This window comes from Eriocheir sinensis, chromosome 7 (assembly GCF_024679095.1).
Source record: "Eriocheir sinensis breed Jianghai 21 chromosome 7, ASM2467909v1, whole genome shotgun sequence".
NCBI classification, from domain to species: Eukaryota; Metazoa; Arthropoda; class Malacostraca; order Decapoda; family Varunidae; genus Eriocheir; species Eriocheir sinensis.
In genome coordinates, this window is record NC_066515.1 from 17,734,574 (window position 1) to 17,759,989 (window position 25,416).

The window sequence follows — 25,416 nt, forward strand, 5'->3', positions numbered from 1 at the left end:
GACCAGTGAGAGAGAGAGAGAGAGAGAGAGAGAGAGAGAGAGAGAGAGAGAGAGAGAGAGAGAGAGAGAGAGAGAGAGAGAGAGAGAGAGAGAGAGAGAGAGAGAGAGAGAGAGAGAGAGAAACACTCCTTTATGTCTTCCTCTTCTCGTTTTCTTTGTTCTTCTTTAGCTCCCCCTTCCATTGCGGTCATTCCCTTCACACTTCGTCTGGTCTTCCATTTCCTTCCTTTCTCGCGCTTTCTTCCTCTCTTTCTCCTTCTCTACGCCTCTCTCTCCCGTCATCTTAAGGCCTGACACTTATTTGCTATCTTCCTCTCTTCCTCTCCTTCTTTATTTAGTAATTTTCTCCTTGTGTTTCTGCTTATTTTTTTCCCTTCGTACTTTGTGTCTCATTTTTATTATTTGTTATTTAATTTCCTGCGTCGCCTTATATAGAACACTCGGAAGGCAGTTTACTACTTCATATTTTGTGTTTCTTCCATTTACTCCATCTCCTCTCCCGCCTCTTCTTTCTCCTCCTCTTCCTCCTCCTCCTTCCTCTTCTACTTCTCCTCCTTGTTCTATCTTCTATTATTACGTTTTTTTGCCTTCCTTATCTTCTCCCCGTTCATCTAATTATCCTATCTTCTCCATTTCTCCTTTCCTTCATTATTCTCTTCTATATTTCCTTTCCTTTTTCTTCTTCTTCCTTCTCCTTCTTCTACTTATCCTCCTTGTTCTATATTTTTATTATTATCTTTTTTTACCTTTCTTATCCTCTTCCCTTTCATATAATTATCCTATCTTCCCTGTTTCTCCTTTCTCTCCTTTTCTCTTCTACATTTTCTTTCCTTCCTTTTCTTTTTCCTCCTCCTCCTTCTTCTACTTCTCCTCCTTGTTCTGTCTTTTATTATTACCTTCTTTTACCGTCCTTATCCTCCTTCCTTTCATCTACTTGTCCTATCTTCCCTGTTTCTCCTTCTCTCCTTTTTCTCTTCTACCTTTTCACTTCTTCAACATCCTTTCAACATACTTTCCCTTCCTCTTCTTTCTCCTCCACCTTTCTCTACCCTCTTTCTGCTGTTACATTTTAATTTCTCTAAAGTCCGTATCTAATTTCTCGATCTTTACCCTTCTCTTCTTCCCTCCCCTTTCTCCTCTTCCTCCTCCTCTTTTAAATCTCTCGTATCCTTCTTCCCCTTCTCCTACTCATTTCCCTCTTCCTGCTTTTCTTCATCTCACGTTATTCAATTAGCTCGTGTCAATTAAATCTCTTCATCCTCTCTCTCTCTCTCTCTCTCTCTCTCTCTCTCTCTCTCTCTCTCTCTCTCTCTCGTTCTCCTCCTTCTCGCTTCACCTTCTTTAATTATTCAAACTTGTGTGTCTGGACTAAATTCTCTTCTATTCTTTCCTGGCCATTTCTTGCTAATTGTTGTTCTTTTCCTTAACTGTTTGACTTGATTTCTTTGTTGATCTTTGTCATTTTCTCTTCCTCTTTGTCTTCCTCCTCCTCCTTTACTTCCTCTTCCTCTTCCTCTTCCTTTGCTATTCGACTGTTCGTTATTTGACATTTTTTCGTTCTTGTTTTCCTCTTCTTTCTCCTCCTCCTACTTTCATTCGTGTCCTCTTCCTCCTTCTCTCTCTCCTCCTCTTTCCCCTCTTCCTCCTTCGTGATTATTTGACTTGTTTTCTTCATTGACCTCAGTTCTTTTCTCGTCCTTGTTTTCCTCTTTCTCCTTCTTTCCCTCCATGTCCTCTTCCTTCCCCTGCTCACTAACACCACTGGGAGGGGGGTGACTAGGGGAAGGGGGAAAGGGGAACTGGGGTAAGGGGGGAGGGGGGCGCCATCACATATTCCAAACAAAACACCGCGACAAGGCACCGGCCACAAAAACGCCTCGTCGCGTCAGCAGGAAACAATCTCGCCAGTTTTTCCCGCTCTTTTTTTCCCCTCCTGCGCCGCTGTCCTGTCGCGGAAGTGGACACCCATGCACGCGAGAGGCTTCCCTGCGCCCGTGTCCGCCGCCGCCACAGGAAAAACTCGAATAAAAAGGATAGCATGGGAAGACTGGGTGCCAAGAATGTGAGAGGCTTTAACGGTGCGTGGATAGGAGATGAAAGGATGTGAATAGTTAAGTCGATAGGCACAAAGCCAGTACGATTTAGACAGAATGAAACCACTCTAATAAAAGGATACACGGGAAGACTGGGCGGCAAGAATGTGAGAGGTTTTAACGTTGTGTGGATAAGAGATGAGAGGATGTGAATAGTCAAGTCGATATTCACAAAGGCAATACAATATCCATGCCGATTTAGACAATGAAACCACTCTAATAAAAGAATACACAGGGGACGACTGGGCACCAAGAATGTGAGAGGCTTTAACGTTGTGAGGGTTGGAGATGAAAGGAAGTGAATAGTCAAGGCGATAGGGACAAAGGCAGTACAATATCCATGACGATTTAGACAGAATGAAACCACTCTAATAAAAGGATAACACGGGAAGATTGGGCGCCAAGAATGTGAGAGGCTTTACCGGCGCGTGAATAGGAGATGAAAGGATGTGAATAGTTAAGTCGATAGGCACAAAGGCAGTACGATTTAGACAATGAAACCACTCTAATAAAAAGGATAACACGGGAAGACTGGCCGGTAAGAATGTGAGAGACTTCAACGTTGTGAGGATTGGAGATGAAAGGAAGTGAATAGTAAAGTTGATATAGGCACAAAGGCAGTACAATATCCATGACGATTTAGAGTCCAGTGCTGTCCAAACTTTTTCGCCTATTGTACCCTTTATTACATTCTCCCACTGTTACGAACCCCCTATGGCTGACTAAAGTCAATTATATATATCATATTTGCATTACATTAGACGATGAACACACACACACACACACACACACACACACACACACAACCCTCCTCCCACTTAAAATACAACAATAGGAAACGTAATTTGGACAACACTGCTTTAGACAATGAAACCACTCCAATAAAAGGATACACGGGAAGACTGGCCGGTAAGAATGTGAAAGACTTTAACGTTGTGAGGATTGAAGATGAAAGGAAGTGAACAGTCAAGTCGATAGGCACAAAGACAGTACAATATCCATGACGATTTAGACAATGAAACCACTCCAATAAAAGGATACACGGGAAGACTGGCCGGTAAGAATGTGCGAGGCTTACCGTTGCGTGGGTAGGAAGTGTACAAAAAGTGATATAAACAAAGACAGGGTAGAATAGAATGAGATAGCGCCACTTCGCCACACACACACACACACACACACACACAAAAGGCTAATAATATGGATACGGAGAAATAGTGAGGCCAAGAATTCACGAGCAAGACTGTGTGGATACTAAATGTGAAAAAAGTGATAGAAATAAAGAGGGTAAAATATCCTTGAAGATTTTTTGTAGAAAGAGTCCAGTTCCCCTCAATAAGGAACAATCCCCTAACCTCTTGTGGATGAAGCAATGACAAGATAGACACACAGAAAGATAAAAAAAGGAGAAAAAGGTGATAAATATTAAGGCGGGGTAGAATGTACTTGTAGATTTAGATAGAGTCCACTTCCCTCAATAAGGAACAATACACTACCCTCGCGTGGATGGAACAGCGACAAGAGCGAGGTTTAAACGGATAGACACGCAGACGGAGCTAAATAAAGACCCTCGCCTCATCCCTGGAGCCTTTGTTAATTGGTGGGTATCAAAAAAGCAATTAACGAGATTTAAAATTAATTACGCGGGTCAGGTTGTTGGGCTGTACCTTTGTAACTAGAGCGGACAGGTGTGTTTATTGCGTTTAATTCGAGGTATGAAGTAAATTATACGTTCTGTTTATAACTGTCCTTTGTTGTCGTAGTGTACAGGTTAATTAGTACTTAAAAGTGTGTAGGATATACCTTTACCTACTGACTTACCTTTATCATTAGCTTAGACAGGTGTTTAAATCTCATATAATACCTGTGGGGTTTGAGGTAAATTATATGTTTTATTTATACCTGTCCTTTGTCGTAGTGTACAGGTAAATTAGTGCTGAAAAGGGTGCGGAATATGCCTTTATATTCTAATTTACCTTTTTCATTAGCGCAGACAGGTGTTTTAATCTCATATTACCTGACTGCTCGAGAATGAATGAAGATAGGTAGATAGGAACTGTGACGACAGAAAGTAGAAAGGCCTACCTGTCATTATAAAGAAGTGAAGGAATAATAAAAGTCTAGAAAAGTGGAGGTAAAGTGGAAGAAAAATATATGAGGTTTGAAGAGGCTGTACTGCGTTGTCTTTTTTTTCCTACCTACAAGCATGCCAAAGGGAGTGAGGGGAGGGGGGGAGGCAGTGTCGTAGGGGAGAAAACAGGTTAAAAAACAAATGAACAGAGAAAAAAGTATAATTGCTCGTGGGTAACAGAATCAACAAAGTTACCCCGCGCCGGACACCCGTGACAGCAGTTTAGGCCGCCGCCACGCGCATAACATTTTTTAGGACGCCCAGCACAAATACGTGAAGGGAAACTGAACGAAAAAGAACCCGCAGAAAACAAGTGATTAGCGAGCCGTCCATAACTGTGTGCAAACTTGGAATTACGCGTCACGCTTTTTCCTACGGCAGACATAACTCAGCTGAAAAGTGAAAAAAATGAAAGCAGGTGAAGGGAATGACGCGCTTTCTTTATTTTAACTATTACTTTTTTTAATTTTGGCTGATTTCTTTAACATGAATGTTATCTCTTCTTTAAATATTATGGTAGAAAAAAAAGTGAAGGGGCTCTCCACCAAAAGAAAACTCGCATTATTTAACTATTTCTTTAGCTATTAACTGTTATCTTTTCCTTAACTATTGAATATTATCTTTTCTTTAAATATTATGGACGACAAACACGAGTCGGATGAAACACAGTAGAAAAAAAAGTGAAGGGAATCTAAACCGAAATAAAACTCCCATTATCTAACTATTTCTTTAGCTATTAACTGTTATCTTTTTCTTTAGCTATTATGGTGGACGACAAACACGAGTCGGATGAAACATAATAGAAAAAAAAGTGAAGGGACTCTACACCAAAATAAAACTCACATTATTCAACTATTTCTTTAGCTATTAACTGTTATATTTTCTTTAACTATTATGGGGGACGACAAACACGAGTCGGGTGAAACATGGTAGATTGATTATTGTTATTGGTTCGTCGTGTCTTGGCGCCGCAACATCTGGGTCATATGGCGCCGGGAAACATGGTAGAGAGAGAAAAAAAAAAAAAAAAAAAAAAAAAAAAAGGAAAATAAGTGAAGGGAAAGTAAACGAAAAAAAACACGAACTATTTTACTATTTCTTAACCTTTAACTATTTCTGTAACTACAAACTATTATCTTTTCTTTAACTATTTCGGAGGTTGACAATCACGAATCAGATAAAAAGCGGTGGACAAAAACAAAACAAAACAAAAACAACAACAGCAACACCACAAAAAGCTTTCTTAACAACATTCCCGTCCTCGGCTCCCTGGAGTGAACACCTGCCATAATAGATAAATTTTACGACGAGAAACAAAAATCTGTGAAAGAAATTAAATATTGACGCAAACCCCTCTCAAAAAAAAAAAAAAAAAAAAACGTATCAATTAATTAGTCCTTCGTGTGAACCTGTAGCGAAATAAATATTTAATCCGGAACACGTGCATGGAAATAATACTAAGGACACTCAAAGTTCATTATCACGGAAATTATGTCCCAGGAGTCTTTCTCTCACTTCGTACAATGGAATGTGTTATAGAAGAAAAATAACGTATAGCAATATATCAGCAACACTCAAAATTCATTATCACGGAAATTATGTCACAGGCGTCTTTCTTTTCCACCTTCGTACAATGGAATGCGTTACAGAAGAAGAACAATGCCCAACAGTATAACGCTAACACTCAAAAATTAATATCCTCTGTATTATGCACGACGGGTCTTTTTCCCTCCTCCAGATCATAAAAATAAAAACAAAATGCAGTGTATTATAAGAGAGAACGCGTAACAATACAACACGAACTCTAAAAATTCAACACTCCACTGTATTATGCACCACGGGTCTTTTTCCTTCCTCCACATCATACAAAAAAAAAGAAAAGCGGTATAGTATAAGAGAGAACGCGTAACAATATAACGCTAAATCTAAAAATTCAACACTCCACTGTATTATGCACCACGGGTCTTTTTCCTTCCTCCACTTCATACACACGCAAAAAAAAAAAAAAATCATGCAGGCAGCCGAGAGGACGCTTCATAAAACGACATAAGAAAATCTATTATCAGCACCACGTTCGCATTTCCCTTCCACAAATACCTGTCGCGTCCGTCGTGTTCCTGTCCTGCTGTCACTGTTGCTTCCCGGCTGTCGGCGTCTGGAAGGGGGGGAGGGAGGAACAGAAGGGGCGTGGAGGAGGGAGGAGAGGTGGAGCAGGGAGGCGTGGAGGAGAGGGACAATCAAAAACACTTCATCCCCACGCCGTCGCAGAAGCCAGGCCGGTGAGGAAGTGAAAAGCTCCCACGAAAAAGTTTGATTATCGCCACTTGCAGGGCCTGAACGAGGGTGGATCAGCGTCGTAAAGCCTCCACACGTCCTTCAGCACGCCACTCACGGCCTCTTACGGGTCCATCAAGGCGCCCGGGCCTGCTATGCACCTCTTAACACCTCCAGACGTGGGCTTCTAGTGAGGAGTCGGCCTTGCCTTAACCCGATAGCTGCGGGGGTCATGTTTCTTAGGTTAGGTTAGGTTAGGTTAAAGGCCCCTCTATGTAAAATAATGAGAAAGAATCATCACTCACGCAAACCATTTCATAACATATATTAACGCATGTGTCGTCAGTTTATGCATCATCTATTTTGGGAGGTTTATATCATGGCAGAAATTTGGGCCATCGCTGATACACGATAAAGCCGCAAATGTGGCCCGTCGCTGCTACCGGGTCAATAAACCTACTGGTTCCCTTTTTTATGGGTGGTTTTGGGTAAATTAGTGTTTGGGTCTAGGAAAGTGACTTGAATTTACCTTTTCTCTTATGATCCCAAGTGATGGAGTGTTGTTTTTCTTCGCATTTTGCATATCACCGATCACTCCACACACATGCCTCGTCTCTTCGTCATTTTATGCAGGGGAAAAGTATCAAGACGCCTCTCCATCCTAAATTGACCTCCCTTCTGGCTACTATTTCTGTTTTCATATGGGCGTTTTTCTGTGTTTTCTTTGTTTATTGTCCTTGAGCTGTTTCCTTTACTGTAAAAAAGAGATATTTGAGGGCGGCGGGGAAGGTTGACTCTTATTGGTGGTTGTCGGGAGGGATCAGGTAACAGGGACCGGAAGGGGTATTGGATTTTTCCCCTTATAGATTCCCCTCTCCCTTATAGCTTCCTCTTTCCCTTATAGCTTCTCCATTACAGCTCAGTGCCCCTCGCCCCTGCAGGTACCGGCTTGTGCACGAGGCGGGGGACGGCTGGCAGAAGTGGCAGCTGGTGATCGGGGACGTGCAGGCGGAGGACGTGGGGGACTACCGCTGCCAGGTGGACACGACGCCGCCCCTGGTGCTGGACGCGGCGCTCACTGTCACGGGTGAGTGTTGAGGCCCCTTGACAGGCTCCACGTGACGGCTGTACATGGTTCGAGCCCTCCTTATGTCCTGGCGAACCTCACAGCCTTGTCTTAGTCTTGTAATTTCCAGGAATTTGTTCATGAATATTTTTCCTCCACCTTCTCGGACTCCTTTTCCTCCTTCTACCTTTCATTATTGCCTCCTCCAGCTGTCTTACTCTCTTCACATTCGCCTCCTACCATGATGCTCTTTCTATTATGACAACAACCTCATGATATTCCACGTTTAATTATGTCCCCTTTACGAGACCCTAATTATTCTAGTCCTTTGTCTCGTAATTTCCAGCGGTTTGCTCATGAATATTTTTCCTTCACCTTCTCGGCCTCCATTTATTTCTCTTCCCTTTCCTCCTTCTACCTCTCATTATTGCCTCCCCCAGCTGTCTTATTCTCTTCTCATTCGTCTCCTATCATGATGCTCTTTCTATTATAACAACCATCTTATGATATTCCACGTCTCATTACCCTACCCATGTTCCCTTTACGCGACCCTAATTATACTAGTCCTCCCCTTGTGCCCTTAATCCCTGTGCACATTTCCAGTGACATGTGTATTTCACCTTTACCTTCCACACACGTCCAAAGTTTCCTACCTCTCAACTGATCTTTTCCATGTGTATTTCACCTTTACTTTCCACACATGTCCAAAGTTTCTTACCTCTCACCTGATCTTTTCCATCTACACACACACGTCCATGCCCTCTCTACAGTAAGTCATATCTACGTCCTCTAAACGCCATATATGTCCGTCAAGCTCTATCTCTCGCCTCTCTAAAGTGCTACCACGCCCTCTTGTCCTTCAAACCACGCCTGCATCCCACGCTATTGCTAATCTTTTCCCCACCCTTGCCTGCCTCCCCTTCCCTCCCCACTCTCTCTCTCTCTCCCTCCCTCTCTCTCCTCCCCCCTTCTATCTCTGTTTCTGCTGCGTTCCATCTGTTCTCCGCCTCACCGACTCTCGTTTTGTTGGCTGTCTGTTCTCCCGGTATTCTTTCTCCCAGTGTTTTTTAATGTTTTTTTCGTGTTTCTTTTTGGATGTAAACGTGTAGCAGAGTGTGTGAGTGTTTTTATCAGGGTCTGTTCGTGTTTGTTTGTTTTTTCTTGCTCAGGGGTGTGTGTGTGTGGAAGGAGGGGTCAGTGTCTTCATATCTAATAGTATATCTAAAAGTATATGTTTTTTTTGCTTGTTTTTCACCTGTTTGTCTTTCAACCTGTCAGTGGGTGTGTTTTTCCCCTCTCTCTCTCTCTCTCTCTCTCTCTCTCTCTCTCTCTCTCTCTCTCTCTCTCTCTCTCTCTCTCTCTCTCTCTCTCTCTCTCTCTCTCTCTCTCTCTCTCTCTCTCTCTCTCCCTATGAGTGTATCTAAAAGCATATGTTTGTTTGTATCAATGTTGGCTCTTTGTTTTTACCTGTTTGTCAATCAACCTGTCTATCTGTCTGTCTGTGGCTGTGTTTTTCATCTCTCTCTCTCTCTCTCTCTCTCTCTCTCTCTCTCTCTCTCTCTCTCTCTCTCTCTCTCTCTCTCTCTCTCTCTCTCTCTCTCTCTCTCTCTCTCTCTCTCTCTCTCTCTCTCTCCCGGTACATCTCATTTCCTCTCCTCATTTCTCCCCTCACACACGGTCCTCAGTCTTTGCCTCTCACTATCTCTTCCTTCCTCTCTCCCTCGTCCTCTCCCCTATGCTATTTCCTCCTTCCTCCACTACATCTTCTTTATCTTATCTCTCCTCTATTCACGCACTCGCTCCTCCCGTTCACACTTTGCCTCTTTATCATAGTTACCCCTTCCACGCGGCAACCAAATCCCGTTCTCTTTGACCAAGTTCATTTTATTTGTTTTCTTCTGTTCTGCGCTTTCCTGAACTCTATTGTTAACTCACTTCTGTAATGGATCTATCTGTCTCTCTCTCTCTCTCTCTCTCTCTCTCTTTCGTGATCTCAATCGTGTCACCATTATTGTTGTTTGACACTTTCTTCTTTTGCTTATCAAGTTTCCTTTTGTTATTTTCCATTTCCTCTCTCCCTCGTTTATCGCTTCCTTTGTTTACTCCAATTTCCTTGCATGGCTTGTCACATTGTGTTTGGTGTGTGTGTGTGTGTGTGTGTGTGTGTGTGTGTGTGTGTGTGTGTGTGTGTTTATCTCATTAACTTCCGTCTATTTTTCTTTTAAGTCTTTGAGGAGAAATAAAACAAAAGGAATCTCATCACTTCATCATCGTATTTTGCGGTTATTTTTTTTTTTTTTATTCTTTCTTTTAAAACTGATCTATTACTCTTTAAACTGTTTGTATTATATTCTTTCTCTCTGTCTTCCATTCCCCACTTTTCTCTTTCAATCTTTTCTTATATTTTCTCTACTTTTTATTCATTTTTCTACTTTTCTTTTCTCTTATTCTGCTTCTCCCTATGGAAGTGCAAATGGAGTCGCAATTTTCTAAGAACCAAGGAGGAGGAGGAGGAGGAGGAGGAAATGGAGATGTTGGAGGCGGAGTAGGAAGAGGAAGAGAAAATGGAGGTAGTGGCGGAGGAGGAGGAAATGGAGGTGGAGGAGGGGGGGGGGGGTTAGTGGAGTGAACAAGAGAGGAAGCTTTGTGGTTTGGTACTACAAATAAAGAGTGTGTATTTGACTGCATTCTAACAGTTATTGTCAATAGCTTTGGCGTGAGAGGGGACGATGGCATACACACACACACACACACACACACACACACACACACAGTTATAAGGAAAAGGGTACAGGAAGGATTTAACGTTGGAGAGAGAGAGAGAGAGAGAGAGAGAGAGAGAGAGAGAGAGAGAATTCAAGAAACTCCCCACTCCTTTTCCACTCTTCCACCAATAGTAATTACTAAAATACGAGAAAAAGACATAAAAAGGAAGAAAGAGAAAAAAGAAGACAAAAAACGAAACTTCAAAAGCCGGCGACCCAAAAGCTTTCCTCTTCCTCTTCCTCTTCCTCTTTTTGGTCTTGTTGTTGCTCTTCTTCTACTTCCTTTACTTGCTTAACACTTTTATTATTTCTTCATCTTGTCTTTATTGTGTTCTTTTCCTCCTCCTCCTCCTCCTCCTTCTTCTTCGTATTTTTCTTCTTTTTCTTATTCTTCGTTATCGTCTTCGTCTTCTACTTCCTCTTTTTCTTCTTCTTCTCCTCCTCTTTTTTCTTCTTCTTACTATTCTTACGTTTGTTATTAATATTTTGACTACTGTTATTGTTGTTATTGCTGTTCTTCCTTTTTGTTCTTCTTTTTGTACTTCTTCTTCTTGTTCTTCTTCTTCTTCTTCTTTTTCTTCTATTACGCCTCCTTTCACTTCTTTTATATTTATTCTTCTTCACCCTTTAACCTTCCGCTCTTCAACCACCACCACCACCACCACAACAACAACAACAACAACAACCACAACAACAACAACAACAACACACCCGCACTGCATAATCTCAGGGAACCGAACGAAAAAGGGAGCAGCGCGAAACTAAAGTAAACACGCCGATAATTCTCATTTTAAGGAAGCGTTTACACTAAATATTAAGATGGCCGGCTGCTCGCTCTGTACGAGGAGGAGGAGGAGGAGGAGGAGGAGGAGGAGGAGGCTTGAGGCGGTTTGTAGAGTGCTTGTTGGAGTCAGACGCAATACCCGACTTTAATATTGGATGGTGGAAGAGGAGGAGGAGGAGGAGGAGGAGGAGGAGGAGGAGGTGGAAGGGGCGGAGGAGGAAGGGCAAAAATAAAAGTAGTAGTAGGAGGTGGCACCAAAAGAGGTAATAATAATAATAATAATAATAATAATAATAATAATAATAATAATAATAATAATAATAATAATAATAATAAGAATAAGAATAAGAATAAGAATAAGAAGAAGAAATAGAAAAAAAAACCATGATGATAATGATAATAACGATGAAAAAAAGGAGGAGAAGGAGGAGGTGAAATTGGAGGAAGGAGAAGAAAACGACAACGAAAACAACAACAATAATAGAGAAAACAAGCTCGGAGGAGGAGGAGGAGGAGGAGGAGGAGGAGGGATAAGGGGAAGAACGATGTAAAGAAGAAATCGGAGTAGAAAGAAAGAAAGAATTCGGAAGACGAGTTGGAGGAGGAGGAGAAAGAGGAGGAGGAGGAGAAAGAAGAGGAGGAGGAGGAGGAGAAAGAGGAGTAGGCTATTCCTTTGGTGTTCTCTGTCTGTCGTGATACCAAAGAGAGAGAGAGAGAGAGAGAGAGAGAGAGAGAGAGAGAGAGAGAGAGAGAGAGAGAAATCATAATATTGCATAGTTTAATAATTCCTTTTGTTAATACGACTATCATTATACTTTCCCTTTCCGTATTACCTGCCTCTTGGTTTACCTGTTTAATGTATTTACCTTTACAGTGTCTACCTGTTTTAATATTATTCCATCCTTAATTAACTATACAGTACATTCTAAAGTTTATTATCAAACTCTGAATTCACACAAACAAAAGAAACAGAGAAGTAAAAAGAGAAGTAAAGTAGAAAAGTAAAGTAAAGCAAAGTAAGAGAAAGTAAAATTAAAATAGAAAAGACGCAAACAGATACAGTAAAGTAGATAAATAAAGTAAAGTAAGAGAAAGTAAAAAGAAAAATAAGAAAAGAGGCAGACAGATACAGACTGACAGACAGACACAGCTACACGAAGACAGACAGACAGACACACATAAACCAGACATACAAATTAACAGACATACACAAACAGACAAACATACATACCGACAGACAAACAGACACACTCACAAAGCTCACCACCACTTCTCGCTGTCTCATTTTCGCCTTTCACTCTCTCTACTTTAAAATCTTTCTCTCCTTCATTTCCAGCCATCCGCTTAATATTTCCCTGACAGCTTTTTCTCCTCTGCTTCTCATTCATCTCCATATTGCCTGCGTTACTCCTTTTAGCTTATTCATCAAGTATCCTCAAACTACTCCACTGGGTTTCAATGTTTCATCTTACTTTGCCGTTTTATATTTCATTGTGTTTGTATTACGCTCCCAATTATTGCTTGTGTTTAATCATAGCGTTACCGGTCTTTCCCTTACCTGTTCTACGTTTCTCCTCGTCTTGTCTATATCATTCTGTTTTTGTGTTACTTTCAAGACTCGTTCTCAAATGCTTTACTACATTCATGGGGTTACCTGCGTTTTCTTTATCTATTCATCGGTTCTCCTCGGCTTGTTCTATATCATTCTGTTTTTGTGTTACTTTCAAGACTCGTTCTCAAATGCTTTTCTACATTCATGGGGTTACCTGCGTTTTCTTTATCTATTCATCGGTTCTCCTCGGCTTGTTCTATATCATTCTGCTTTTGTATTACTTTCATAACCCGTTCTCAAATGCTTCACTATATTCATGCAGTTATCTCTCTTTACCTACTCTTCCTTTCTTTAGTATCCTTGTTTTTATATCATTCTGCTTTCCTTCGCTTTCCTTCGCTTTCCGTTTAATTGGATGTCTGACAAAAGGGATACATCACCTGTCGGCTTGATTTAGTTGTCTTAACAGGTGGGCTGATACGCCTCACAGTTCAGCCAATCCGGAGTTTGCCTCACGCTCCGGCCGTCTATCTGTCCGTCTGGCTGTTCATTCGGCTGTCTCTGTCTGTCTGTCTTCCTGTTCATTTACTTCTGTGCGTGTTTTTGCTTGCCTCTGTCTGTCCAGTTCGACTTTTCACGGGAAGTTTTCGGGTCAGTCAAAACCATATCACGGGGAAGAAATTTTGAGATGCAGTTACTTTTTTTTTGTGAACTTATTTTTCATTCCCATCAACATAATTTCTCTGAGCGAACGTGAGTGTTGATATGATGTTATTGATTTGCCTGTGACCATGACCTCGCCTGCTAGAGTCCCCTTTCTCTCTCTCTTCCTCTCTCTCTCTCTCTCTCTCTCTCTCTCTCTCTCTCTCTTTCGTAATAAAACTAATTAGGAAAAGGAATTATTATACAGGCGTCATCACCACGAAAACGGAACGGCCGACGAAGTAGAATGAGCCTATTTGTCTGAGTGGGAGTGAGAACGAGAGAGAGAGCGAGAGCGAGCGAGAGGGAGGGAGAGAGAGGAAATGGAGGAGCAGAGCGAGGATGATATGTAATGGATGGAAATGGTTACGCCTCGCCATTCACACCGAGCCGTTTTTTAATCCTCGTCGTAATTATCCACCTGCGACCAATTTACCTGCGTGCATTACCTGTATTACCTGATTCACCTGTACGGCCTGTAATTCCCTGCTCTTTTATCAGCCTCCCTCTGTTCCAGTATTACAAGCGTGTTAATGTTATACTATTATGATTAACGTTATTAATTTCGTTATTAGTATCTTTGTTGTTAGGGTTAGTATTGTCATTATTATAGTTTGTTATCATTAATATTACTACTACTACTACTACTACTACTACTACTACTACTACTACTACTACTACTACTACTATTTCTATTCTTCGTCGTCCTCCTCCTCCTACTCTTACGGCTCCTACTCTTCCTTCTCCTCCACCGAGACTGCCCCTTCCAAACGACCCTCCTGCTTCATGGGAGGACGCGTTACCTGCCTCACAGTTTAACTCCCAGCCTGCCTCACAGGCTAACCCCAAGCCTGCCTCACAGGCTAACCCCCAGCCTGCTTCACAGGCTAACCACCAGCCTGCCCCCCAAAACGGTTCTCTTCCTGCTTCACAGGATGTCGGGCTCCAACCTGTAAGGAATGGAGCCAAACCGAAGCAGGCAACCAAACATTTACTGACCCCCACTACCTTCAACAGGTTTCAGGTGCTGACAGACACCATGGAGGATGAGTTTGAGATCCGCCTAGTTGGGGACTCCATGGTGCGTGGCTAGCTGGTTGAGTTCTGTGGTCGTTCATCAAACGGCCGCAGAAAACGTTACTGCTATCCAGGTGCCAGACTGGACGACATCACTGCAGCGTGCGATGATGTCACGAGAAATGCCGACCGAAACACCCTCTTTATCATTCACGCGGGGACAAATGACGTAAAGACAACCCGTTCTGAGGAACTGCTCGATAAATACCGCCGCATGATCAAGCAGTATAAGCGAAAAACGGATGCCAGTAACATCATAATCTCAGGAGCCCTCCCGAGGGTCGGTGCCGAATCTGGCTTTTACAGTAAGGCCTTCAGCACGAACAACAGACTTCAGTCCCTTTGATCACAAGAAAACGTCCAGTTCGCTAACTTGTGGAACAGTTTTTACTACGATTCGGACTTGTTCCTTGCCGATGTCATCCACTTAAACCCTGTTGGAGCAGCCCGTTTCGGAAGGCTGCTCTGTGACCAAGTGGCTCTTCGAAAGCCAAAAAACGGGAAAGCGAGAACACCAGCAGCTCCACCGTGAGGGAGCATTCAACCCGCGCAAAACCCGACTCGAATCACATTAAGGGGTTTGCAAGAGGATTAAGAGGAAATGGAAGAAGAATACGAGTTTTTGAAGAAAATTAAGAGGTGTACAAGATGTTTACGAGTAGGAGGAAGATGATAAAGAAATTTAGAAGAGGATTAAGAGGAAAAGGAAGTGGATTAAGAGGTTTAAGAAATGATTAAGAGGAAAAGAAAGAGGATTAAAAGGTTAAGAGGAGGATTAAGAGGAAATGTAAGAGAATTACGAGTTTTAAAAATGGATTAAGAAATTTACAAGAGGTTTACGAGGAGGAAGAAGAGGATTAAGAGATTTAGAAGAGGATCAAGAGGAAGAGAAGGAGGATTACGAGCATTACCGTGGTGTATCCACGGGTCCCGCTAGTTATTATTATTATTATTAATCTATTTCTTGCTATTTCAACTTGCCTGTCACCCCGCTGGTCCTGTTACGGACACACTCGACATTCAGTGTTCGCTCCCTCGTTTCAGGCGTCATCGCAAACCCCGCTCCGTGCCGTCCATCACCTGCCCCGCCAGAAAGCGTTATATAATTCTCGTGTAGTATCTTTTTGCCCTGATGTTTGGCGCTGGTTTCAGTCAGACCTGCAACATCCCAATGCTTCTCTTTCATCAGGTCAATTAGTTCTTCTCTTTCTCCTACAGCTCCACATTTCAGCCTCGCTGCCTTTAGTCTGCTGCGTGGTCTGTCCCGTAAGCCATTTCCGTTCCTGGCTCGATGCCGTAGAATCCGTCCGTTCCGAGGCCGGGCACGAGGCTCTAAAGCAAGGGTCTTCCTCCACCACCGGCGTGCTGGCCTGTCGTGGCCTCGCCGCTGTCGTTAGCGTTACCCGGGGGGCACTGCGAGGAAGTGACAGTCGGACTTTGCCCCCCCTATTGTTTTTTGTGGCTATTGTTGATTGGTGGATGCTATTGCTGTTGTGCAAGCCTCCTCGTCCTGGGGAGGGGAAGGGAGGTGTGTGGTGTGGTGTTGTGTAGTGTGGTGTGGTGTCTGAAAGCCTCCTCGTCCTGGGGAGAGGGAAGGGGAGGTGTGTGGTGTGGTGTGGTGTAGTGTGGTGTGGTGTCTGAAAGCCTCCTCGTCCTGGGGAGAGGGAAGGGGAGGTGTGTGGTGTGGTGTGGTGTCTCAAAGCCTCCTCGTCCTGGGGAGAGGGAAGGGGAGGTGTGTGGTGTGGTGTGGTGTGGTGTCTCAAAGCCTCCTCGTCCTGGGGAGAGGGAAGGGGAGGTGTGTGGTGTGGTGTGGTGTGGTGTGGTGTGGTGTCTCAAAGCCTCCTCGTCCTGGGGAGAGGGAAGGGGAGGTGTGGGTGGTCTTGGTTATCGGTCAGCTGGTTGTGTTTAGGCAATGGGTGGATGGGGTTGATGGGATGGTGGGTGGTAGGGGGGTGGGTGGTGTCTGGGTCGTTTGGGCACGCGCCGGTTGCATGACGGGTAAGGCAACGGCCGCGATTCCTCACCAGAGCATGCGGTTGGGCCAAGCAATGGCAAATGAAACTTAACGTTGACAAATGTAAAGTGTTACACATCGGAAACAGTAACAATCGCGTTCAGTACGTAATGAATGGTCAACAACTTTCTGCAGTAAGTAAAGAAAAGGATCTTGGAATTACTTTATCAAGCGATTTAAAGCCCGGCCAGCATTGTTCAGAGGTAGTTAAAAGTTGGTTGGCTTCATCGGACGAGTCTTTAATAATAAATCGGAAAAAAATAGTATTAAAACTGTATAATTCGCTGGTTCGACCCCGTCTAGAGTACTGTGTACAGTCTTGGTCTCCCTATTACAGAAAAGACGTAGAAAAGTTAAAACGGGTTCAACGGAGAGTAACAAAAATGATTCCAAGGTTGAGAAATTTATCTTATCAACAAAGGCTTAAAAAAGCAAATTTATTCAGCCAATCAAAACGAAGAATGCGAGGCGATCTAATAGAAGTGTTTAAAATGTTTAAAGGATTCAGTAATATTAATGCGGAAGATTACTTTCCAATTGATCGATCAAATAGAACAAGAAGAAATAACAATTTCAAGATAAGTGGTAAAAGATTCTCGTCGCACGAAGCCAAACACTTTTTCTTCAATCGAGTCGTTAATGTTTGGAACTCTCTACCCTGTGATGTCGTTGAGAGTATAACAGTTACGGCCTTCAAGAATAGATTAGACAAGTATTTTTAATCCAACTAGCAACTAAGATATTACTCATTGTCGTAATAACGTTAAGTTCTTTCGAATACTGGTGTCCTTGTCCGTTTTTATCGCCCGGTTAGTGGTAGCAGTAATGGTAGTTCTTTCCTCTTTCCTACATAATTTCCATGCAGTTTTTTTCCATGCTGCATGGTTCTTTTTCCCTTCCTGCCAGCTTTGGCTGGAGAGACGGGGGAAGGGGAGGGAGAAGCCTTCACCTTTGCTGTCCTTAATCTTCCACCTTTGATTAGATAGTTAGTGTAGCTTGTCACAAACAGACTCGTGAGGACCATCAGGTCTGCTGTTGTTTGTTCTTCCTTTGTGTTCCTTTGTGTTCCTCCTCCTCATCCTCCTCATCCTCCTCCGCCTCTCCACCCAAAAATTATAGAAATCTTTTAACATCGCCACTGCATCTTTTCAATCTGTCGGTCGACGCCCACACACAAAACAGAAAAAAAGAAAGCTACAATTTTTGCTTCGTGATAAAAAAAATACAAAACCCGATAACTAAATCTCTTTCTGGGCTGCAGGTGAGAAAAGGTGAGAGAGAGAGAATTGTCTAAAAGAATGTATAGTGTGTTCCAATTTTGTTTTATTTGCTTCGTTTTAAAGTGACGAGTTGCGATGGTGTGTGTGTGTGTGTGTGTGTGTGTGTGTGTGTGTGTGTGTGTGTGTGTGTGTGTGTGTGTGTGTGTGTGTGTGTGTGTGTGTGTGTGTGTGTGTGTGTGTGTGTGTGTGTGTGTGCGCGCGCGCCTGCCTGCTACCAGCATGTAATTCTAAAACAAAGAATGAAGAAAATGTTACGAATAAAAGGAGAAAAAATATAATCAGATTTCGTGTTCGTCAAAAGGTAAGAGAAAGTAAAAAAAAAAAAAAAAAAAAAAAGAAACAACATATTCACACATCATGGCTTCGAACAATGACATGCGCGTCGCCGTTATTTAATTCCACTGTACGCAACCCAGTTATGCAATTTGAACTCCTTTTTAAATAACGTGTGACAGGAGTGTGGCTTGGCAGTTCTACTCTTTTAGAAAATCTGTACGGGACGTGTGCATCGCGGCGCCACTATGCAAACAGCGGCCACTCAATTGTTTTCTTTTACATGAACAACGATTAGCAGGTGTTTTTTTTCTTTTGTTTTTGCCCTTGAGTTGCTTCCACGGTCCACCTTCCCCTCTTCCTTCTCTTCTTCCTTCATTCCCTTTATCTCATCCTAGCTTTCCCATCATGCTCCCCTCACTCTTCCTCTTTCTCTAACTCTCCCCTTCCTTACCTCTAACTATTCCTTTCTTCCCATTTTTCCCCTCCTTCTTCTCTCCTTCCTACATTCCTTTCCCCTTTATCTCCCTGTAGCTTTCCCTTCATGTTCTCCTCACTCTTCCTCCGGCTCTCCCATGAATCCTTCTCTACCTCTCCCTTTACTTTCCTCTCACTGTTCATTTTCCCGTTTCTTCCCATTTTTCTCCTCCTTCTTCTCTCCTTCCTACATTCCTTTCCCCTTTATCTTCCTGTAGCTTTCCCTTCATGTTCCCCTCACTCTTCCTCTGACTCTCCCATGATTCCTTCTCTACCTTTCCCCTCCTTCTCCTCTCCTTCCTACATTCCTTTCCCCTTTATCTGCCTTTAGCTTTCCCCTCATGCTCCCCTCACTCTTCCTCTGACTCTCCCTTTACTCTTCCTCTTTCTCTATCTCTATCTCTATTTCCTTTCACTCTCCTCTGATTTTCCTGTTATCGCGCTGGTAACTGGCTCGATTGGCCTTGTTTAGCCCAGGTATTTGGTTCCGTTTACCTGGGCATCGTTTGCTATTCCCTCTTCTGCCGTTATCGTATACGCTCATGAAGACACGATTAATGTTTCGAGTGTACAGAAGGTTTTGAGTTACAACGATCTTTGGTGTCATCCGAAACTTTTTATCTAAGTACGTAAATATATCGCTTCTAAAATGTTGAAAGTTCGCGACTATGTCACTAACTTGATTATCATTATCTTATTACCAAGGCAATTCATCTTTAACTATTTTTTTTTTACATCAAAGGTCACGCTCAAGGGCAACAAAAAGAGTGCAAAAAAAGCCCGCTACTCGCCGCTCCCATGAAAGATAAAAGTAAAGAGCAGCCATAAGAGAGTAAAAGAAATATTGCAAACTTTTCATATCCCCTGCGTGTTTTGCCTATAAAGACTCCTGTACTTTATTAACTAAGAAGAACCTAAACAATTTATTTTCTATCAACACAGTATAATGAAAGTCTAAATAAATTCGTCACTGTCAAAAAATAACAAGTTCAAGTGCATTGCGGCCATTCTTAAACACGTCTTCCGTGACAATTAAAACTTGGGCATTCCGTTTTCCTCGTAATAGCGGAATAGAACACCCGGGGCGGGGCCATTACGTTGGGGGGGGAGGGGGGGAGGGGACGGAGGGCGTAAGTCGTTCTAAAGTTGTTATAATAGAATCTTGCTTCCTCGGCGACTTACTGATGCAAGAAGAGAATGAAAGAGGTAGGAAGATGCAGACAGAGAGATAAGATAGATAGAAAGTTAAAAAGACAGACAGATGGAAAGATGCAAATAGAAAGGATGATAGAACGAAAGATATAGATGAATGGAAGGATAGATAAATATAGACAGATATACAGATGGATAGATGCAGTTGCTATAATATAATCTTGCTTCCTCGGCGACTTACTGATGCAAGAAGAGAAAGAGAGAGGTAGAAAGATACAGATAGTGAGATAAAATAGAGAGACAGTTAAAAAGATAGACAGATGGAAAGATGCAAATAGATAGGTTAACAGAACGAAAGATATAGATAGATGGGAGGACAGATAAATATAGACAGATATACAGATAGATAGATACAGTTGCTATAATAGAATCTTGCTTCCTCGGCGACTTACTGATGCAAGAAGAGAAAGAAAGAGGTAGGAAAATACAGAAAGAGAGATAAGATAGATAGACAGTTAAAAAGACAGACTGATGGAAATATGCAAATTGATAAATTGATAGAACGAAATATATAGATAGATGGAAAGACAGATAAATATAGACAGATATATAGATAGATAGATAAAGTTGTTATAATAGAATCTTGCTTCCTCGGCGACTTACTGATGCAAGAAGAGAAAGAAAGAGGTAGAAATATACAGATAGAGAGATAAGATAGATAGAAAGTTAAAAAGACAGACAGATGGAAAGATGCAAATAGACAGGTTGACAGAGCGAAAGATATAGATAGATGGAAGGATAGATAGATATAGACAGGTATATAGATAGATAGAAAGACAGATAGATAGACAGGGTATATGAATTTCTCTCCTTTCCTTTCCTATTGCCTTCACGCCCTTTTTCCCATCTCCCAAATACCCAATCTTCCCTTCATGCCTCTGTTCCTCTCTAGCCGTTCCTTTTTTCCCATTTCCTCCAACTTTTTTCACTCATCCTTCTCTCCTTCCTCTGCACCTTTCCCCTTTACTCTCCCTCTCCCTCTTCTCTTCCTGACTCTCCCCTTAGTTTCCTCTCACTCTCTTACTCTCCTCTTATTACTCTACTCCCTCCTCTCTTCCCCTCTCCCTTACTCTCGCCTTACACTTCTCCAAGCTCTCCTCTTACTCTCCCCTCTAACCCTCCCTCTTAACTCTCCCCTCTCCCTCCCCTCGTTCCCTTATCGTGACAACTCCCAAATTCGGCTCTGGACAGCGTTTCCCAGAGGCGTGGCGAAGGTGGGTGAGGCGTAACTCTTTCCCCGATCAGGTTTCATCTTTATTTCTCTCTCCTAAAGACTTCTCCTCGAGTCTTCATAGTTTCCCCATTTAAAGAAAGGAGTGCATCGTTTTCCCTAATGTAGTTTCCACCTCCCTGCGCCGCCTCGCATAACGCAGGTGGCGGGCGCGTGATACAAGGCCCGATAAAAACTTCCAAGGGACGCGAATAAAGTCTCGCGTGACCCAAATGGTGTTATATTATTGCCTTTCTTTCCCGTGACACACACACTGCGCCTTTCCCTTTCTGATTTTAGTCTGCTGATGGCTTAAAGGCGGAAGAGGTTTAAAGGACGTATGAAATAAGTAACCGATCTTATTTCCAAACCTCCACCTCTCCTTTTTTGACGGGGGAGGAGGGAGGGAAGGAGTGCGGGAGGGAGAGAATGGTAGGGAAGGGAGGAGAGAGACGGAAGGAAAAGGAAGAAGGGAGAAGTAAGAGAGGAAACGAGGGAAGGAGGAATGAAGGAAGGGAGGAGGGAATCAGTTTTATTCTCCAGTTAGTTTAAAGGGAAAGAGGTTTAAAAGAGCAATGAAAAAGAGCGTAATTGATCCCATTTTCTAACCTATCACGTTGTCAGTTAGAGATTCAGCCCTGCAGTGTTGACGGATCCTATTATGATTATTCTTTGATCTATTTTCCTATCCTTCATGATCAGTGTGGAGTTGGAATACATTATCTTTGTTTTAGGTTGATGTGTACCCACCGACCTCCCTCCTGTGTGTGTGCGTGTGTGTGTGTGTGTGTGTGTGTGTGTGTGTGTGTGTGTGTATGTGTGTGTGTGTGTGTGCCGGCTCGCTCTCCCCCGCAGCATCACCGTAACCCTGGCACACTCTCTGAAACACTCTCGTGAGGCCGTGCTGACTAGAGAGAGAGAGAGAGAGAGAGAGAGAGAGAGAGAGAGAGAGAGAGAGAGAGAGAGAGAGAGAGAGAGAGAGAGAGAGAGAGAGAGAGAGAGAGAGAGAGAGAGTGTGTGTGAGAGGGGGTGAGGGGAGGTGAGGTAACAGCGAGCAACAGGAACCATACACAAACATACCAACAACAAAACACTTCAACAAATCCCCCTATACAAACACAACCCAAAACACTAACAACAACAAAAACAACAATAACACCACAACCCCCACCTCAACCCCCCCCCCCCCCAAAGGCATATAAAAGGAATCGAGCCCGGTACCGCTAACTCTCAACCTTTCCACGACCCTTGAGACCCTCCTAACTTTTGCTTTCCTTCTCCTGGCTGGTTGTCGCGTGTTATCAGTAGAACGAAGAGATACTAATGGATGGAGCAGGCAGATGGCAGGGAGGGGTGGGAGAGGGGTGGGTGGGAGGGGATAGGTGTTTAATGTTAGAGAAGATCAAAGTGCAAAGGGGAATTGTGTCAGAAATGTATGGAGGTAGAGGAGTATGGAGGTGGGTGGAGTGGAGACAGATGTTAGTGTTGGAGAAGATGAGACTGTAAGTGCAAAGGTGTATATGCAGTCAGGTAAAGGTGGATGGGGAGGAGGGCTAGGGAACAGGTGTAAAGTGTGTTGTAGGAGAAGTTTCAAGTATGTAAAGAAGGAGTGGGTGACAGGTGTGTGTGTGGGAGTAAGGGCCAGGTTAGGTAAGGTTAGGTTAGATTAGGTTAGCTCACGTCAGGTCACGTCAGGTTAAGTTATGTGGGGTTAGGTGAGGTCAGGTCAGGTTAAGTTAGGATAGGTTAGGTTAGGAGAGGTTAGGTCAGGTTAGGTTAGGTTAGGTCAGGTAACATCAGGTTAGGTTAGGTTAGGTTATGTTAGGTAAGGTCAGGTCATGTCATGTTAGGATAAGTTAGGTTAGGAGAGGTTAGGTCAGGTTAGGTTTTGTAAGGTTAAGTTAGGTAAGGTCAGGTCAGGTTAAGTTAGGATAGGTTAGGTTAGGTTAATGCAAGTCTGCAAGTGTGTGAGATCATGGTGAGTAGAGTAAGGGGGAGTGACAGGTATGTGTATAGGAGGGAGGGAGTTTAAGTGTGTGTGTAAGTGTGTGAGGCAATATAGAAGTGAATGTCTGGAAGAGGAGACCATTGTGTAGTGGGCAGAGAAGGGGTGATGTGAGTGGCTGCGAGAGAGTATAGGATGGGGTGCGTAGGAGGTTTGGTGAAGAGGAGGGGGAGGGTTGGGGTGTGGTGGGGAGGGAAGCGGCGTCAAGGGGGGGCCAGCATGAAGGAGGGGAGGCCTGAGATACGAGGTTGATGTCACGGAGGCTCTTGTGGTTGATAGGACGTTGCTCTGAAGGGAACACGCAATAAATAGGGATTATATGGGTTAGATGGGACGGAGAAGAGAGAGAGAGAGAGAGAGAGAGAGAGAGAGAGAGAGAGAGAGAGAGAGAGAGAGAGAGAGAGAGAGAGAGAGAGAGAGAGAGGGGAAAGGGAAGAAAAGAAGAGTTAACAAAGAGGGCAAACAAGGAAGGAGGAAGTGCTAGTTTAAGAAAGGGAAAAAGATACAGATAGGAAGAGATATAAAGGAGAGGAAAGGAGAGGAGAATATCGGGAGGAGAAAGAGATAGCAGAAAGGGAAGAAAAAGTAGGTTAACAAACAGGGCAAGCAGGGACATGTTAAAAAATAAATTGGAAAAGAAACAGATAAGAAAGGATAGTAAGGAGAAGCAAAGAGAGGAGCGGGTATTGGAAAAAAAGGGAAAGGGATAAAAGAGATAAAAGGAACAAAAGAAAGAGTCAAAAGTATTAATGAATGCTGATGAGAGAAGAACAATCGCCGACAGGGACATGATGTGTTTTTATATTGGAATAAAATTAAATGCATCAGATTAATTACACTGTTGGTGAAAACGAATTGTGTGATTAATAATATGAATCATTAAATAATATCAATATTCAATAGGTCTCGCATTTCTCTCTCTCTCTCTCTCTCTCTCTCTCTCTCTCTCTCTCTCTGTAATTTATATGTCTATCTATCCATCTTTATGTATATCTATCTATTTATCTAACTTTATATCTCTCTCTCTCTCTCTCTGTAATTTATATGTCTATCTATCTATCTTTATGTATATCTATCTATCTAACTTTCTAACTCACTCTCTCTCTCTCTCTCTCTCTCTCTCTCTCTCTCTCTCTCTCTCTCTCTCTCCACATTGTAAAGACACAAGTATTTTCAACGATGACCGAATTTTTTAAAAGTTTCGTCGTTTCGCCAACATTCCCGGAGACGTTAATTTTTTCCGTGCAATCTCCAGAAACCCGCGTCAGGGAGCAACCAGGGAGTGCTCGTGAGGGCGTGATTTGAGGCCGCATTTTGTCTTTCTCTCTTAGATGTTTTTGTTTTTCATTTCCGTGCTTGCGTTACTCATTATTTCCACATTCGTCAGGGCGCGTGAGATTTTTAATAAACTCTACGGTCGCGGCGTGTCGTATTTCACTTACTTGTTATGGACCAGACTGAGGAATTTTCATACAACCATCGAAATCATTGTATTGTTATGGCCATTCCTCACATATATCATCTGGCATTAGTTTATTACACTAGCAATGCATTCCCTTTCCTCTCAGATAGAGCAAACACCTACACAATAATCGTACAAATGATTAAATTGACAAAGAAAAAGTGTCATACGCCCTATATATTATTAGCACCAAACTTAAGAATAATACATTCCCTTTCCTCTCAGATAAAGCAAACACCTACACAATAATCGTGCAAATTAATAAACTGAGATAAAAAGCGTCATGGGCGTCATATATTATTAGCACGGAATCTAATAATCACGCCGGTTAATTACAATAGAAACGACACACCACACGAAAGGTTAAAAAACAAACTCAATAAAGGTTAACATATTTCGATAAAGGAAATCCCTAACATCAGTCTGCTGCACCGTCAACAATTACATCTCCATTATTCCTGCCTGAGCCAATAATTGCTCCTCGGATATTATTCACATTTCGGGCCGATCACCGCTCCACTTTATTAATTTCAGCAAACACACGCGATTACGATAGCATACCCACCTCTCTCTCTCTCTCTCTCTCTCTCTCTCTCTCTCTCTCTCTCTCTCTCTCTCTCTACGTGTGTGTGTGAGTGTGTGTGTGTGTGTGTGGGTGTCTGTGTGTGTGGGGGGGGAGAGGTGTGTGTGTGTGTGTGTGTGTGTGTGTGTGTGTGTGTGTGTGTGTGTGTGTGTGTGTGTGTGTGTGTGTGTGTGTGTGTGTGTGTGTGTGTGTGTGTGTGTGTGTGTGTGTGTCAATACCTTTGATTAACAAGGCTCTCACCAGAGATTATAACGGCTCATCCAAATGGAATACCTGCTCCACTTTTGTCCTTTTCGTCCTCTTTTCCAAACCATCCCCTTCCTCACTCTACTCTTATTCCCGTTGTTTTCACCTCCCTCATTCTCTCTACTCTCATTCCACGCTATTTTCATCTACCCCGACCCTCTTCTTGCATATCTTTTCTTCTATTTTACGTATTTTACATAATTTCTTCTTCTT

At 42.8% G+C, this 25,416-nt stretch overlaps 1 protein-coding gene across 1 annotated transcript in view; it reads left to right on the top strand.

Annotated features, from left to right (window-relative positions):
- Nucleotides 1-25,416, top strand: part of LOC126993789 (uncharacterized) — a 151,259-nt gene that overhangs the window by 114,702 nt on the left and 11,141 nt on the right. Inside the window, exon 5 of the mRNA XM_050852950.1 lies at nucleotides 7,437-7,582. Within this exon, the coding sequence (XP_050708907.1) occupies nucleotides 7,437-7,582 (146 nt within the window). The remainder of the gene's footprint in view (nucleotides 1-7,436; nucleotides 7,583-25,416) is intronic.